Source organism: Eptatretus burgeri, chromosome 8, assembly GCF_056783735.1.
Source record: "Eptatretus burgeri isolate ZD-2024b chromosome 8, Ebu_testis_v1, whole genome shotgun sequence".
Taxonomy (NCBI): Eukaryota; Metazoa; Chordata; class Myxini; order Myxiniformes; family Myxinidae; genus Eptatretus; species Eptatretus burgeri.
In genome coordinates this window covers 5,662,274-5,680,273 of record NC_140968.1, presented here as the reverse complement: position 1 = coordinate 5,680,273, position 18,000 = coordinate 5,662,274, and the positions used below count along the sequence as shown (strand labels likewise).

Sequence of the window (18,000 nt, the reverse complement as noted above, 5' to 3'; positions counted from 1 at the left end):
GACGAAAAAGGCCTCAAAGACCAAAAAGACTGAAAAGACCCAAAAGTAACCGAGGATGCAAAAGACCCCAAAACATCTGGAAGACCCAAAAGATGTTGAAGACCCAAAAGTCCCCGAGGACCCAAAAGACCCTGTTGACCCAAAAGTGATTGAAGACCCAAAAAGTCACCGGAGACCCAAAATACCCCAAAAATCCAAAAGTCGTCGAACACCCAGAAGACCCAAAAGTCATTGAAGACCCAACCGTCCATGAGAACGCAAAAACCCTGAAGACCCAAAATATCCCGAGGACCCAAAAGTCAGCGAAGACCATAAAGACCCAAAAGTCCCCAAGGACCGAAAATACCCCAAAGAGCCAAAAGTCCTCGAGGACCCAAAAGATCCTGAAGACCTGAAATACCCCGAAGATCCAAAAGTCCCTGAGCATCCAGAAGACCCAAAAGTCACTGAGGACCCAAAAGGCCCCGAGGACCAAAAAGACTCTGAAGAACCAAAAGACCATGAAGACCCAAAAGTCACCGAAGACCCAAAAGACGCTGAAGACCCAAAAAACCCAAAAGACTCTGATAACTGAAAAGATAAAAAGACCCAAAAACCAAAAAGACCCAAAAGTCCCCGAGAGACCAAAAGAAGACCCAAAAGACCCAGAGGACCAAAAGATTCTGAGGACCTAAAAGACCCCTAAACCCTTCAGACCCCTTCTACCTTCAGACCATTTTGATCCCCTTAAACTTCAGACAGATTCGAGAGGTTAGACCCTTGACTATTTAGACCATTTGGACCTTTTTATATTACAAATAGATTTCAAATAAATATAATGTTTCCAGGATTACAAATACATTTAAAAAAAATAAATGGTTGTATTATGATTGATGTCAATCATGACAACACAGCAAATCTGTGACGTCAATCTCAGCAACGACGTGTGGAGTGGCAAGCCTAGCTCGCCAATCCACACTCGTTTTCAACAAACACGGATATTCCTTTGTCAGTACCTCCAGGTATTTCAAATCCTGAAATTGAACGAATTTGAGATTACAATTTTGTTCCATGTTCAGCCATGTTTCATTTCACTGCATTCCATCACCATATCTCCACACTCCGAAACTATGATCTTATAACACAGCCACTGCCTTGTCGAAGAGTGAGACTGAGAGTGATGAGGATGATGATGGAGAGAAGACAGTGATGATGACAAAGAGAATATGATTGGATGTCAAAATTAATGCATCCACTCCAATAATATATTCCATTTCCATCCAATAAACCTTGATTGTTGTGGCTCTTCTCTCTTGTGCTCCTTCAATTGGATTATTTTTGTGATAATTTATATTTGATTCTGAACTCGTGTGTTCTTCTCAGGTCTGGTCCACTCGTGGTGGTAGCACGCTGCTCTTTTGACAACACCAGTCAGGTTAATGAATCAGTGGTGGAGGAAGCTTTCAAAATGGGAACACATCAACTGCAGAACCTTGATTACTATGAGCTTGACAACACCGCGCTCACTGTTTCAAGTATGTAATTTGTGTACATTCGAGATGTATTGATTTATAAAACATTTCATGGATTTCCATGATGAGTAAAATCAATCGGGTTTTTGCCAAAATTATTTAAATAATATAAACTAAGACAAAACGTACATTTAGTTCCAGAACCACAACCTCCAACAACGATCCCGAGTACGACACCTGCAGCACCCCAAATCATGCGGACATTGTTTATCAAGTTCACTGTGGTCAACCACACATTCTCTCCTGAAATGGACAACAAAAGCTCTCCACTCTACAAGGAATACACCTCCAGCATCTCCAAAGAGGTAAGAACAGAACAATGACAATCCTTTCATCGAATAATTTATAACGAGGTTCAAATAACGTTAATTTGTCGTACAAATATCATTTTCAGCTGGAGGACCTTTTCAAGAAAGAGGTTGGAAGTGAAACTCAAAACTGCACCGTGGCACGATACTGGTGAGCACGACTTGGTGATGGTGATCGTTGATTAATATCTCTCATTTAGTACGAAAAGGAAACGTTAAAAGAACAAGATGTGTCATGACAGACAGCCAAAAGGCAATGTGATATCATTCCACATAGAGCATTTTCATTGCTGGTCACAAAAAAAACATTAAACGAATACCATTACAGGTATGGTCCCTTGGTCGTCGTGGGACGTTGTGACTTTCGCGACACACCTTCCCTGAACGAGTCTACAGTGAAAGATGCATTTTATGTCGGCACAAACAACCACCACACGCTTGGGCCTTACCTTCTCAAAAATGACTCTGCTGATACTCAAGTCACAGGTGCAGACAGTTCGACATCAATAACATTTTCTTTCTCGGTGTGTTTCATGAACACGTTCAACAAAAAGAAACGCTTTTCTTGATGTTGTTTGTTTTTCTTGCAGTTTATGAACCGCAACCACCAACCACACAGCCACCAACGGTTCAGCCAACAACAGCACGACTAATGGAGAAGCAATCATTTTACCTGAAGTTCATCGTGTTGAATCGGACATTCTCAGATGACTTGGACAATGCCAGCTCTACTTTGTACCAGCATTACAATGCAGACATCAGCAGCAAGGTGAAACATTCCTTCGATGATACTCTTTCCCTTTAAAATGATTTTTCACCCTTCGATTCGTTTTAAAATTATTGAGTTTGTCACGTGAGTCGTTACGGTAAAATGATGATAAACATGTGTTATGTACATCTTAACAGAATAACTTCATTCACTTGATTCATGAATGAAGTAACACCGACAAATGGAAGATGATTCAATCAATAATGATTGCTGAAAATCCTTTTCGTTTCAGCTCAAAGATCTTTTCAAAAACCGACTTGGGGATTCGACACAAAACTGTTCAGTAACAAATTTCTGGTAAGTGAAACGAAACACGAGGAACACGAACATATTCTACACCTGCGACACATTGGTGGACATCAAAACAATGTATTTGTATTTTCAATAAACACGGATATTCGTTTGTCAGTCCCTCCAGGGAAGTAATTCCTGGAGTTAAATGAACTTGATACCACAATTTTGTTCCGTGTTCAGCCATGTTTCATTTCGCTGTATTCTCTCACAATATCCCAACACTCCTATCCTATGATCTTCTAACACGGCCACTGCCTTGTCGAAGAGTGACACCGACAGTGATGAGGATGATGATGGAGAGAAGACAGTGATGATGAACAGGAGAATATGATTGGATTTCAAAATTATTGCATCCACTCCAATAATATATTCCATTTCCATCCAGTAATCCTTGATTGTTGTGGCTCTTCTCTCTTGTGCTCCTTCAATTGGATTATTTTTGTGATAATTTATATTTGATTCTGAACTCGTGTGTTCTTCTCAGGTCTGGTCCACTCGTGGTGGTAGCACGCTGCTCTTTTGACAACACCAGTCAGGTTAATGAATCAGTGGTGGAGGAAGCTTTCAAAATGGGAACACATCAACTGCAGAACCTTGATTACTATGAGCTTGACAACACCGTGCTCACTGTTTCAAGTATGTAATTTGTGTACATTCGAGATGTATTGATTTATAAAACATTTCATGGATTTCCATGATGAGTAAAATCAATAGGCTTTTTGCCAAACTTATTTAAATAATATAAACTAAGACAAAACGTACATTTAGTTCCAGAACCACAACCTCCAACAACGATCCCGAGTATGACACCTGCAGCACCCCGAATCATGCAGACATTGTTTATCAAGTTCACTGTGGTCAACCACACATTCTCTCCTGAAATGGACAACAAAAGCTCTCCACTCTACAAGGAATACACCTCCAGCATCTCCAAAGAGGTAAGAATAGAACAATGACAATCCTTTCATCGAATAATTTATAACGAGGTTCAAATAACGTTCATTTGTCGTACAAATATCATTTTCAGCTGGAGGACCTTTTCAAGAAAGAGGTTGGAAGTGAAACTCAAAACTGCACCGTGGCACGATACTGGTGAGCACGACTTGGTGATGGTGATCGTTGATTAACATCTATCATTTAGTACGAAAAGGAAACGTTAAAAGAACAAGATGTGTCATGACAGACAGCCAAAAGGCAATGTGATATCATTCCACATAGAGCATTTTCATTGCTGGTCACAAATATAGCATAAAACAAATACCATTACAGGTATGGTCCCTTGGTCGTCGTGGGACGTTGTGACTTTCGCGACACACCTTCCCTGAACGAGTCTACAGTGAAAGACGCATTTTATGTCGGCACAAACAACCACCACACGCTTGGGCCTTACCTTCTCAAAAATGACTCTGCTGATACTCAAGTCACAGGTGCAGACAGTTCGACATCAATAACATTTTCTTTCTCGGTGTGTGTTTCATGAACACGTTCAACAAAAAGAAACGCTTTTCTTGATGTTGTTTGTTTTTCTTGCAGTTTATGAACCGCAACCACCAACCACACAGCCACCAACGGTTCAGCCAACAACAGCACGACTAATGGAGAAGCAATCATTTTACCTGAAGTTCATCGTGTTGAATCGGACATTCTCAGATGACTTGGACAATGCCAGCTCTACTTTGTACCAGCATTACAATGCAGACATCAGCAGCAAGGTGAAACAATCCTTCGATGATACTCTTTCCCTTTAAAATGAATTTTCACCCTTCGATTCGTTTTAAAATTATTGAGTTTGTCACGTGAGTCGTTACGGTAAAATGATGATAAACATGTGTTATGTACATCTTAACAGAAAAACTTCATTCACTTAATTCATGAATGAAGTAACACCGACAAATGGAAGATGATTCAATCAATAATGATTGCTGAAAATCCTTTTCGTTTCAGCTCAAAGATCTTTTCAAAAACCAACTTGGGGATTCGACACAAAACTGTTCAGTCACAAATTTCTGGTAAGTGAAACGAAACACGAGGAACACGAACATATTCTACACCTGCGACACATTGGTGGACATCAAAACAATGTATTTACATCTCTCTATCCTAATAAGTGTGTGTATGTGTGTGTGTGTGTGTGTGTGTGTGTGTGTGTGTGTGTGTGTGTGTGTGTGTGTGTGTGTGTGTGTGTGTGTGTGTGTGTGTGTGTGTGCATCCTCCACTACTCCAAAAACATGAAACCTCGCAGCCTGAATCTTTGCATGCATAAGAAGGGAACTCCAAGGAAGTGCAAGAGTTAAAATTGGGTGTTTGGGTTAATTAAAACACCCCTTTTTAAGATAATTAAAGGCATTATTTAATTATATCATTTATTCCGTGAATCCTCATTTTCCACTCTCAATGGGGTCTCAAGACATATCCTCTTAAAATTGGGTGTTTGGGTTAATTAAAACACCCCTTTTTAAGATAATTAAGGGCATTATTTAATTATATCCTTTATGAGGTGAATCCTCATTTCCTACTCTCAATGCAGTCTCAAGACATATCCTCGACAACCTCGCTGGAGTCTGAAGCCGCCATGTTTTTTGGCCAGCTCAACCATGCCTTGACTTGGAACAGGCCGCAACAATTTCTAAACGATAAAGTTTTTTTTGTCACTTTCCTCACTCATGCTATTGAATGCATGTTCACCAGAGCTACGAATCACTGGGTACATTGCAATGCTTATAAATTCCCAGAGACACCAGTGTTCGTGGCTTTATTTCATTTCCGCTTATGCCATAACCTCGAGAATCTCTTAAACAAAGCAGAATTACAAAGTTTTAGCTGCAGAATTCAGCTTAGCAGCAGTTCCGGCTTGGGAAAAAGTGTTCATTTTTCTAATTCGGACATCGTTTGGACATTCGGACATCGCTCTCGCTTGCCAACTATTCAAGTGGAGTGCTTGCTTGAGTGCTTAAACTGCTTTCCGAGCACCCTACAGTGGACGGCGTTCCATTTCGTGTACCGATCAGGATATACATTTGGCAGTTGCTTCAAGGTAGAGGTACATATGGGTACATTTGGATCTGTAATTTAGGGACTCTCTTCAGGTGTGTGTGTGTGTGTGTGTGTGTGTGTGTGTGTGTGTGTGTGTGTGTGTGTGTGTGTGTGTGTGTGTGTGTGCCTGCATGCTCGGTTCACGGGTGTTGTGGGGGCAAAGTTTCATCTCCGTATCGCATAGGTTTTAATTTTTAACCTCAGCAGTGGATAAGTGATCACAGTTTCCCTTGTCCTCGTGCCTATTTCCAAAGCAATTGGTTATTTTATATGACGCGGTGTGCTTTTTGTGAGATGCAAAGCAAAATACATTTGATAACACCTGATTTCTGAGGTGTTCACCATATTAACGTGTTTTCTCAATTTCAGAGCCAAATTTTTCCGATGTCACATGACGATTGTGTGTGTGTGTGTGTGTGTGTGTGTGTGTGTGTGTGTGTGTGTGTGTGTGTGTGTGTGTGTGTGTGTGTGTGTGTGTGTGTGTGTGTGTGTCTTCATAACGTTTAACATTCTCTGCGAACACCCCCACTTCCCCACGCCTCTCTCTCTCTGTCTCTGTCGCTCTCTCCGTCTCCGTCTCCGTCTCCGTCTCCGTCTCCGTCTCCGTCTCCGTCTCTGGCTCTGTCCCCGTCTCTCTCTCTCGCCCTCTCCCTCTGCCTCTCTCCCTCTCCCTGTCCCCCTCTCCCTCTCCCTCTCCCTCTCCCTCTCCCCGTCTCTCTCTCTCCCTCTCCCCCTCCCCGTCTCTCTCTCTCTCTCGCCCTCTCCCTCTCTCTCTCTCTCTCTCTCTCTCTCTCTCTCTCTCTCTCTCTCTCTCTGTCTCTCTGTCTCTCTGTCTCTCTGTCTCTCTGTCTCTCTGTCTCCGTCTCTCTCTCTGTCTCTCTCTCTCTCTCACTCGCTCATTCTGTCTCCGAATGTATCTGGACAGTCGTTATGTCCGGACGGACCCTGCCGGCACAATGCCCTTCCCTTGCCCTCCCCTCACATTGCCTTCCCTTTCTGCACTCCTCCTCGCTCCCCACGACTTCCTCACTCCCCCCATCCCGCCTCGATCTCCCTTCTTCCTCACTCCCCTCTCTTCCTCCTGTCTCCATCCCCTCCTCCTTACTGACACCCCCCCACCTTAATGTTCTCGTCAGCTAAGCGACTGGTTGTTTTTCCTGATGTTTTTATGTACAGTATGTATGTATGTATGAATATGTATATGTGTATCAATATATATATATATATATATATATATATATATATATATATATATATATATATATATGTATATGTATATATATATATATATATATATATATATATATATATATATATATATATATATATATATATATATATATATATATATATATATATATATATAGTCAACCCCCGCTTCATCGCGGTTCACCGATCACACCTCCGGTTCATCGCGGGTTTTCCCTTGGAACGTAACTAATTTTTTCTGCGGATTCCCCCGGTACATCGCGGCAATAATATATAAAATATAAATTATTTAAGCAATAAATTATTATGCGTGGCGCTCGTAAGTATCTTCATAATAAGACAAACAAAAATTTTTTTGTATGTTTGTCGACACAACGCACGAGACAAAGACAGAGAACGCGCTATTCATTTCTCCTTAGCACTGATTGGCTGCTGCCCACGAGGCGCACTCTCGCTGTCTTGAGTGTTTCACTTGTGAACGACACAGATATTTTCTACGTTTTTTTCTCCAAGCCCTACGATGCCGCCGAAAGGAAAAACGTTTGCCGCGGTTGGGCGCCGTTATGGTTTGAATGAATCAACCATACTGTTACGTTTGAGTGGGGGTATGCATTCAAAGGGTAATTAGGATGTTTAATTAGGTATGCCATGCTGTTCGAGTTTACCAGGATCTCGATGTAATAAGTAGCAATTCAGTGGTGATAAGTTGTCTAGTAAATGTTCATTTCTTCAAGGGGGGAAATGATAATTGTCACGTAATTAGATAGGGACACGGGATAGGGTAAGTGTGTCTGCGTAAACCCCTTTTGGTATTCTCTGAAGACTGGCCGTGACGTCACAGGACAGTGCAGCGGATGGCTCCGCCCCGTGATCACGGTTGGCGGAAGGCGATGGCGGTGGGCCAATAAACGGCTCGATTGAAGTGACGAGGACAGAAGGATAGAAAGGTTCTGTTCGGGGTCGAAGAGGAAGAAGATTACAACCAGAACGATCGTGTTTTTTTGGTGTGGTTCCCTGTGGCGGCAGAGAGAGCGTCCTTGTTGTTGTGCTGAGTCGATCGTGTTCTTGATCGTGCCTTGGAGCCTTGCTGGGCCTCGTGCCTCGCCTTGGTTGGCTCTGGGGTTCTGCTGACTCGGAGTGCGGGGTCGGGCGGCGGGCGGACCTGCCTCCCTCTCCTGCTCGCGGCTTGGCGCCAGAACTGGTTCCCTGGCGGCTGTGAGCGGACTTGGGCCAAGACCAGGAGGTCGACAGCACCACGGTTTCTCCTGCCCCCCCTGACGAGAGCAAGGCCGGCTCGTCCGACGCCGATCCAGGGACAGTTGCGTCCACACCACGGTCCAGCCTGACCACCAGAAATAGCTACGTTGTGTGTGTGTGTGTGTGTGTGTGTGTGTGTGTGTGTGTGTGTGTGTGTGTGTGTGTGTGTGTGTGTGTGTGTGTGTGTGTGTGTGTGTGTGTGTGTGTGTGTCTGTGTGTGTGTGCTTGGCGCCTTAGAGGGATTGAGAACTGTATATTCATTGGAATTGTCTGTGTTTTTCCCCACGCCCGATCCCACACCATCCCGTCGAATCGCCCCGGATCCCTCTTCTTGCCGAGTCTTGTTATTTCTGGTGATAATAAAAACAAATAAACATCATCATCAACTTAGTGAAAAGTGACTCGTGCCACCTTCCTCGTCCCGTTTGCGGTAGAGCGATTAGAACCGCCATGTTTGGGTTATAAACAAATAAACCGCCTCCATCGTTTCAGCTCATTCTACGTTGGTGGGACTGTTCAAGTCCTGTGGACGTCACAATACGCTACATCAAGAAGGACGAAGCCAACATCAGCGCTTTACTTTCGCAACGCGCTGCAGCACCTCGTGGAGGCCATGGATTCCGACAACAATTTTTCTCTGAGGACGTATTGGCGTGATTTCACGATAGCAACGTGTCTCCAAATAATTCAGAAGGCTCTACAAGAAATGAAAAAAAGAAACCTAAAACGCCTGTTGGAAGAAGCTGTGGCCAGAATGCGTCCACGAATACAAGGCCTTTTCTCCAGACGAAATTCACCATTCGGCAATCGATAAGTCGGTCAAGCTGGCGAAGATTCTCGGAGGAGGATTCAACGACATGACGCACGACGAAGTGAATAACCTCATCGAAACCAACTCTGACCCATTAACAGACAAGGATTTGGCTGAGCTTCCGAAGTCTGCATGCGAGGAGGAGGAGGAGGAACAATCTGATCCTTCGCAGGAGCACGACGACGAAGGCCTCTCACTTGAACGCTTAGCAACAATGGCAAAAACTCTCCTCACCACCATGAAGAAACAACGCCAGCAACTGCCCATCACAAGTTTTTGCAACGTTACTGAGTTTACAGTAAGCATTTTTATGCTTCAAATGTTTTCTTTTTGTGTTTAATTGAGATTAAAATGTGTTTAAAACGTGTTTTGTGGAGGCGTCCATTCATCGCGGATTTCCACTCACCGCGGGAGGTTTGGAACGTAACCCCCACGAGAAACGGGGGATTACTGTATATATATATATATATATATATATATATATATATATATATATATATATATATATATATATATATATATATATATATATATATATATATATATCAGGTCAGGTATGGGAGCATGTGCCAGAACAGCGCGTCGCTGCGTCCACTTTCCGCCAGTACTCCAGGGGCCTCCGTCTGGCCATCCCCCAGGCAGATGCCAGGCCCATCCCCATCTCCTTGAGATGATGGTCAACCTGCTGCAACCACGAGGCATGTGGTCGGCCCATTGGCCTCCTCCACTCATGAGACTCCCTCGCTGAGAGAATCTGGTGAGCAGGATCAGCGTCAGGAAAACGAGCCACATGTCCATATAGCCGCAACTGACCCTCACGGACAATGCAGGTAACAAATCTCATCCGAGTCTCTCTCAGCATCCGCTCGTTGGACACAAAATCCGACCAGCGATAGCCAAGGATTCTCCGAAGAGACCCGGTACCAAAGGAATTAAGTCTCCGTCTCAGATCCTTGGTCAGAGTCCAAGTCTCGCAACCATAGAGAAGTACCAAGGACCTGAAGACTCGGACTTTCGTCCTCCCGCACAGGTACCGGCAGCGCCACACCCCATGATCCAGTGAATCTATGACTCCCCAGGCCCGACCCAGACGTCTCTTGACCTCTGACTCACAGCCAGCAGAGACATGAATATCACTGCCAAGGTAAGTGAATCTCTCCACGACCTCAACATCCTCACCACAAACAGACACAGACAGGACAGCAGCATCCAAGATGTCACCGAAAGCCTGGATCTTAGTTTTGACCCAAGAAACCCGTAATCCCAGCGGCTCCAACTCCTCTTTCAGCACCTCGAGGGCCCCCAAAAGGATGTCTAAAGTCTCCGCAAAGATGACTGCATCATCTGCAAAATCAAGGTCCGAGATCTTGACATTCCCAAACGATGCACCGCAGCTTGATCTCTCCGACATCCTCCCTAAAATCCAGTCCATACAAGTGCTGAAAAGTGTGGGGGCCAGAACACACCCCTGACGAACTCCAGTAACAACTGGAAATAAGTTAGAGATGGTACCACCACACTTCACAGCACTCTCAGTACCAGAGTAGAGTTCAGACATCAAATCGATCAGTTTTGGTGGCACCCCACGAAGACCAAGAATCCTCCAGAGGACATCCCGATTCACTGAATCAAACGCTTTACAGAGATCAACATAGGCTGCAAGCAGCCCCTGCCGAAACTCTCGTCTGCGTTCGGTGAGGACACGAAGGGCAAGGATACGGTCAATCGTTGACCTCTTTGGTGTAAAGCCTGACTACTCTGGATGCTGGTGCTCAAGCAGATGGTGGCGAACCCTATCATGAATGATCTGGGCAAAGACCTTGCCCGGCACTGAGAGCAGCGTCACCCCTCGGTAGTTGTTGCAGTCTTGGCGATCACCGTTCCCTTTCCAGAGAGGGACAACAAGGCCCCTCTTCCAGTCAGTTGGGATGATGCCTGTGTTCCATACAGAGCACAAAACTGCATGCAACGACACGAGTGCAGCATTTCCACCAGCCTTGAGAAGTTCAGCATGGATGCCACAGATCCCTGGAGCTTTGCCCATTTCAACTGGTTCACCGCAGCCCGTGTTTCCACAAGCGAAGGTGGACCACAGTTGATTCGAGGGTCAGCAACAGGGATTGTAACACCCTTGATGTCCAACTCGACAGCTGGGGGATCAGCCTGGTACAACCGCTCAAAGTAACCGGCCCAGCGGGCCTTCACTTCAGACTCCTCTGTCAAGAGCCTACCACTCTCTGCTCGAACTGCAGTGCTCCGAGGTATGGGCTTGGATGAACGCAATGCGCGAATTCCCCTGTAAGCGGGACGAGAATCACCTGTCCACAGGTGATGCTCTACCCCCTCACAGATTCCTCGCACATAGGCCTCCTTGTCCACCCTCAGTGCACGTACCGTTTTACGCCTCAGCTCCATGAACAGCTCAGCTCTGCCATTCAGCCTGGCCCTGCGACTCTGTTCAATGGTATCCAGTGTCCCTTGAGAGAAAAAATTCTTCTTTGCCCTGCGGTGAGCTCCAAGACATCCACCGGCAACATCAAGGACGGTGGTCTTGAAGGCACTCCACAACTCTTCAGGACCCCCCAAAGCACCCAGACCCCCCAAGTGTCCACTCAGCCTGTTCGCAAACTCCTCAGCTACTCTCTCATCCCTGAGCTTGCCAACATCCAGCCGAGGCTGGGATGGTACCATTCTCCAGGATTTAAGGTGCAGCTTTAGAGTTGCGACAACAAGCCTGTGGTCAGTATTGAGGAACTGAGCACTCCAGAAGACCCTGCAGTTCTGGATCATCCTCCAACGACCGTCAATGAGGACATGGTCAATCTTCGTTGCCACACCGCCAGCGTTGGAATACCAAGTCCAGCGATGAGCTTGTGGGCGCTGAAACCATGAACCAGCCACCCTAAGTCCATGACTTCTTGCAAAGTCAAGGAAGTTAGTGCTATTTTGGTTCATAGTTCCTGACCCATGGGGACCAACACATGTCTCATAACCATCCCTATCAGTTCCAGTCGATGCATTGAAATCCCCCAAGACAAGAAGTGTATCTCGTCTGGGGCACTGATCAACCACAGACTCGAGTGTGGCGTAGAATACATCCTTCACGGTGAGATCACTCGCCTCAGTCGGAGCAGAAACAGAGACCAGGGAAATGACACCGAAGGAGTGACGAATCCTTAATCTCATCATACGCTCGTTGACCGGTGTTCCCTCAATTATCATTGGGCTCAGCTTATTGGACACAGCTACAGCAACTCCTTGGGTATGGTAACCATCAGAGCGACCAGACCAATAGTCGGTGTAACCACCCAACATTATCTCGCCGCCATCCGGTCTCCGAACCTCAGAGAGAGCCCCAATCCCGATGTCCAAATGCTTGAGCTCAGATGATAACAGAGACAGTTGATCATCCTCTCTTAGGGATAGGACATTCCAGGCACCCACCCGAAGGGACCGCCTCAGGTTAACCCAAGGAGACCCCGTCTGGTGGACGACACCTCAGCACCACTCCGACACACTCTCCCGCAATCTGACCCAGGGATGTTACCCCGTGGTTTCCCTCCTATCATCAAAGATTGGGGGTCCCAAAGGCTTTGCCCCAATCCCGTCATCCGGTGAGCTGCCCTGCGAAGGGAAGCTGCACAGGAGGTACTCCCACGGAGTGGGTTTTCAGTTTTTTTGCTTTTTTGCGTTTTGCGGAATGAGGATTTTACGGTGGCCGGAGTGCAAATCCTGCCACCAACCTCCTCATAAAAAGTAACCCAACTGCAGGAGGACGTCCGCAGACACAGTTGGCACTAGATATGGATGGCCTTTGGCTCACAATGAGCTCCTCCACCCTTTGACAGGTTTTGTTTTTAATCCTGCCGGGTGTCCATATCAAAACACCCTCCTCACCAGAAAACCTGGTGGGGGATACGGTTTCGTCGCCGACAACCCGACCATGGAACAGGTTGGTACAGGTTTCCATGGTACCTGCAGCAGGTCACAGATTGAACCTGACCTGACAATTATATATATATATATATATATATATATATATATATATATATATATATATATATATATATTACAAATACATATATATCTTCTTCTTCTTTCAGCTGCTCCCGTTCGGAGTCGCCACAGCGGATCATCCGTATGATCTGCATAGTGATTTGGCACATGTTTTACGCCGGATGCCCTTCCTGACGCAACCCTGGTCGCCTCTTACAACACAGGGATATGGTACACCTATTTTAACCGGGGTATACACCGGCCCAGTACACTGGTACTCATTTCGCCGACCTCGGAAGGATGACAGGCTGAGTCAACCCCTTGGTGTATTAATTCAGTGGCCCAACGGGGCTTGAACTCAGGACCTTTTGGATCCCAAGAAGCTGCCCTAACCACTGCGCCAACACCAGGCTTCTACAAATACATATATATATATATATATATATATATATATATATATATATATATATATATATATATACATATATATATATATATATATATATATATATATATATACAAATACGACCGGGCGTAGTGGCGTGCGCCTGTAATCCGGCTACTCGGAGGCTTGGGTTGGAGGATCGCTTGAGGACGGGGGCTCTGCACTGGGTAGGGTGTAGAGCAGCCCGGAATCATGGCGAAACCCAAATCCTGATCCCTGTGTCGTAAGAGGCGACCAGGGTTGCGTCAGGAAGGGCATCCGGCGTAAAACCTGTGCCAAATCAGTATGCGGATCATAACGGATGATCCGCTGTGGCGACCCCTAACGGGAGCAGCCGAATGATGAACAACATATATATACAAATACAAATACATATATATATATATATATATATATATACAAATACATATATATATATATGTGTATATATATATATATATATATATATATATATATATATATATATATATATATATATATATGTATATATATATATGTATGTATGTATATATATATAAAGCCTGGTGTTGGCGCAGTGGTTTGGGCAGCGGCTTGGGATCCAAAAGGTCCTGAGTTCAAGCCCCGTTGGGCCACTGAATTAATACACCAGGGGGTTGACTCAGCCTGTCATCCTTCCGAGGTCGGCGAAATGAGTACCAGTATACTGGGCCCGTGTATACCCCGGTTAAAATAGGTGTACCATATCCCTGTGTTGTAAGAGGCGACCAGGGCTGCGTCAGGAAGGGCATGCGGCGTAAAACATGTGCCAAATCACTATGCGGATCATACGGATGATCCGCTGTGGCGACCCGTAACGGGAGTAGCCGAAAGCTGAAGAAGAAGATATATATATATATATATATATATATATATATATATATATATATATATATATATATATATATATATATATATATATATATATATATAGTTTCGGCTGTTGAAATTCGCAATTCACCATGAAGGGTCCTTCTATCAGTTATAACGCTAAGTTCATGTGTAGTTAGCCCAAACCCGTTGTATAGAGGGAATATATGTGATGCATTCGGGCTGCGATTTTTCAGTAAGCCGTTTTTCTTTTGCTGTCGTTATTTTGGTGCAACAACACAACAACGAACATCGCCACAATCAACATCTCAACAACGACGCCATTCACACCACGACGCCACCTTCAACAACTACACCACCACTATCTTCGTCACTCGCCTTTCAACGCGCACCGCGCGGTCACGATCTCCGCGGGATGGGAGGAAGGAGCGGGGTGGCAGCAGCAAGGGCGCGGAAAGACAACTCCCGCCCGAATTTCTCCCGCCTGAATCTTGAGCGGGATCGTCGTCGCGCTTGGTGAGAAGGGGGAGGGGTGGCGCAGCTCGCTGCCGATTGGGGGATGTGCGGTGTGACGCAGCCAGGGAGGAGGAACGCCCCCCTTCGAGACTTTTCTGGAAACGCCGCGAAGGGGGGTGGAGCAAGGAACGGGGCGGAGTGAAGGGCGGGGCCCCACCTTACAAAAAGGCGAGCGCAAGGCGGCTGGAGAGCTGGTCGTCAAATTGGGTCTGATTTTTTGTCTTTGTCTTGCCTGGTCGGTGCTCCCGGTTGTTGTTCCCGACTGTCGAGTCGGAGGATTGTCGGTGTCAGAGGGTCAGTCGGTGCGGTCTCGAGACCCTGCTGGTGGGACGGAGCGCCTGCCATCCCCCCCCCCCCCCGTCCACACCGGGATAGTGGTGAAAGCTCCGTTCGTTCGTTCCCGAACCCCTTTCGTGGCGTCGAACGGCGACACATGCCGGCGCGAGGTACGAGCTCGCGGACCACGCCGGAGGGGCTCAGAGTTGAGGTCGCGCAAAGGACGACTCGACGACATGCTCAGGGAACTCGCAACTTCCTTTTCTTTTGGGGTTCTGTGTAAATGTGTGTGTGTGGCACCAGTCCGTAAAGTAGAAACTGATTAAGTGCCTGTACATTGCCTTTTATTCGGTTGAAGCTCTGCATCGTTCCTTGCTTGTGTTTTCTTGCTTGACTGTATACGTGTATTGTTTTGTGTAACTGTTGCCTATTAGTAATACGTGATGCCATGTGGCGCGAATAAATGTGCTTGTCCAATTGTTCCCCGTTTCGCTGCGTCCATTCCTTTGTTTGAATTTCCATCTTGCATCACGTGAGGGATTGATAGTGGGTGTAAGTTCCCGATAAATAATCTGAACCGTCAAGGTCGACGATAACTGCGCTCGGTTATCCCTGCAGTACGGAACGAGCCGCTTAAGCGGTTCGTGTCTGGAGTCGACCTGCGGTGTGGTACAACTCCTCGGTACGCGACCCGCGCGAGCACTTAGGTAAATCGACCATTCGGCGATCGGACCCGATTTCGCGCGGGTAGAATGCGGACTGAGTTGTGGTGAGGTTAAACCCCCACCTGTGACTCGCTCCCGGCGTTGTTTCGAAGGGGTTACAACTGAATTGCACGTTCGGTGGGCGAAGCGGCCGCTATTGGTTAAACGCGATCGTTCGCACGCCGGCGGGGCACGAATTCGCAACATATATATATATATATATTGATGTGAATATATAAATATATCCGAGAAGCACTGTCAGTGAGAGAGGGACGGTAAAGCCGTGTGACTGTTCCTATCAATCACGTCCTCTTTGAACGTTGGTGTCTGACGACACGAATGTCTAGAAATTATGTACGATTGAAATGTTCCTTTCACAGTGAAGCTGTGTGACTATATGATTATTTATTACGTACTGTTTGAACGTCAGTTCCATCCTGACTTCACACACAGACATCGATTTCGTACCATTTGAATGAACGTTTCGATGCTTTTGACTGCTGAGACCTTGATGACCGTTGAAGACCCTTAAAGACCCCAAGGACCCTGAAAGCCCAAAAAACCCAAAAGTCCCCAAGGACGAAAAAGGCCTCAAAGACCAAAAAGACTGAAAAGACCCAAAAGTAACCGAGGATCCAAAAGACCCCAAAACATCTGGAAGACCCAAAAGATGTTGAAGACCCAAAAGTCCCCGAGGACCCAAAAGACCCTGTTGACCCAAAAGTGATTGAAGACCCAAAAAGTCACCGGAGACCCAAAATACCCCAAAAATCCAAAAGTCGTCGAACACCCAGAAGACCCAAAAGTCATTGAAGACCCAACCGTCCATGAGAACCCAAAAACCCTGAAGACCCAAAATATCCCCAGGACCCAAAAGTCAGCGAAGACCATAAAGACCCAAAAGTCCCCAAGGACCGAAAATACCCAAAGAGCCAAAAGTCCTCGAGGACCCAAAAGATCCTGAAGACCTGAAATACCCCGAAGATCCAAAAGTCCCTGAGCATCCAGAAGACCCAAAAGTCACTGAGGACCCAAAAGGCCCTGAGGACCAAAAAGACTCTGAAGAACCAAAAGACCATGAAGACCAAAAAGTCACCGAAGACCCAAAAGACGCTGAAGACCCAAAAAACCCAAAAGTCTCTGATAACTGAAAAGATAAAAAGACCCAAAAACCCAAAAGACCAAAAAGTCCCTGAGAGACCAAAAGAAGACCCAAAAGACCCAGAGGACCAAAAGATTCTGAGGACCTAAAAGACCCCTAAACCCTTCAGACCCCTTATACCTTCAGACCATTTTGATCCCCTTAAACTTCAGACAGATTCGAGAGGTTAGACCCTTGACCATTCAGACCATTTGGACCTTTTTATATTACAAATAGATTTCAAATAAATATGTTTCCAGAATTACAAATAATTTTGAAAAAATAAATGGTTGTATTGTGATTGATGTAAATCATGACAACACAGCAAATCTGTGACGTCAATCTCAGCAACGACGTGTGGAGTGGCAAGCCTAGCTCGCCAATCCACACTCGTTTTCAACAAACACGGATATTCCTTTGTCAGTACCTCCAGGTATTTCAAATCCTGAAATTGAACGAATTTGATACTAACAATTTTGTTCCATGTTCAGCCATGTTGCATTTCACTGTATTCTATCACCATATCTCCACACTCCGAAACTATGATCTTCTAACACGGCCACTGCCTTGTCGAAGAGTGAGACTGAGAGTGATGAGGATGATGATGGAGAGAAGACAGTGATGATGACAAAGAGAATATGATTGGATGTCAAAATTAATGCATCCACTCCAATAATATATTCCATTTCCATCCAATAAACCTTGATTGTTGTGGGTCTTCTTTCTTGTGCTCCTTCAATTGGATTATTTTTGTGATAATTTATATTTGATTCTGAACTGGTGTGTTCTTCTCAGGTCTGGTCCACTCGTGGTGGTAGCACGCTGCTCTTTTGACAACACCAGTCAGGTTAATGAATCAGTGGTGGAGGAAGCTTTCAAAATGGGAACACATCAACTGCAGA

The 18,000-nt window shown here is 45.5% G+C and overlaps 1 protein-coding gene across 5 annotated transcripts in view; it reads left to right on the top strand.

Annotated features, from left to right (window-relative positions):
* The window catches only part of LOC147020989 (mucin-16-like), a 90,859-nt gene that overhangs the window by 44,107 nt on the left and 28,752 nt on the right, over nucleotides 1-18,000 (top strand). For all 5 annotated transcript variants that reach the window (XM_085890768.1, XM_085890766.1, XM_085890765.1 and 2 more), the window contains 13 exons: nucleotides 1,363-1,514; nucleotides 1,647-1,816; nucleotides 1,906-1,970; nucleotides 2,148-2,305; nucleotides 2,410-2,588; nucleotides 2,821-2,885; nucleotides 3,367-3,518; nucleotides 3,651-3,820; nucleotides 3,910-3,974; nucleotides 4,152-4,309; nucleotides 4,416-4,594; nucleotides 4,827-4,891; nucleotides 17,894-18,000. The exon at nucleotides 17,894-18,000 is cut by the window's right edge and continues 45 nt beyond it. In XM_085890768.1, coding sequence (XP_085746894.1) covers nucleotides 1,363-1,514; nucleotides 1,647-1,816; nucleotides 1,906-1,970; nucleotides 2,148-2,305; nucleotides 2,410-2,588; nucleotides 2,821-2,885; nucleotides 3,367-3,518; nucleotides 3,651-3,820; nucleotides 3,910-3,974; nucleotides 4,152-4,309; nucleotides 4,416-4,594; nucleotides 4,827-4,891; nucleotides 17,894-18,000 — 1,685 coding nt within the window. The remainder of the gene's footprint in view (nucleotides 1-1,362; nucleotides 1,515-1,646; nucleotides 1,817-1,905; nucleotides 1,971-2,147; nucleotides 2,306-2,409; nucleotides 2,589-2,820; nucleotides 2,886-3,366; nucleotides 3,519-3,650; nucleotides 3,821-3,909; nucleotides 3,975-4,151; nucleotides 4,310-4,415; nucleotides 4,595-4,826; nucleotides 4,892-17,893) is intronic.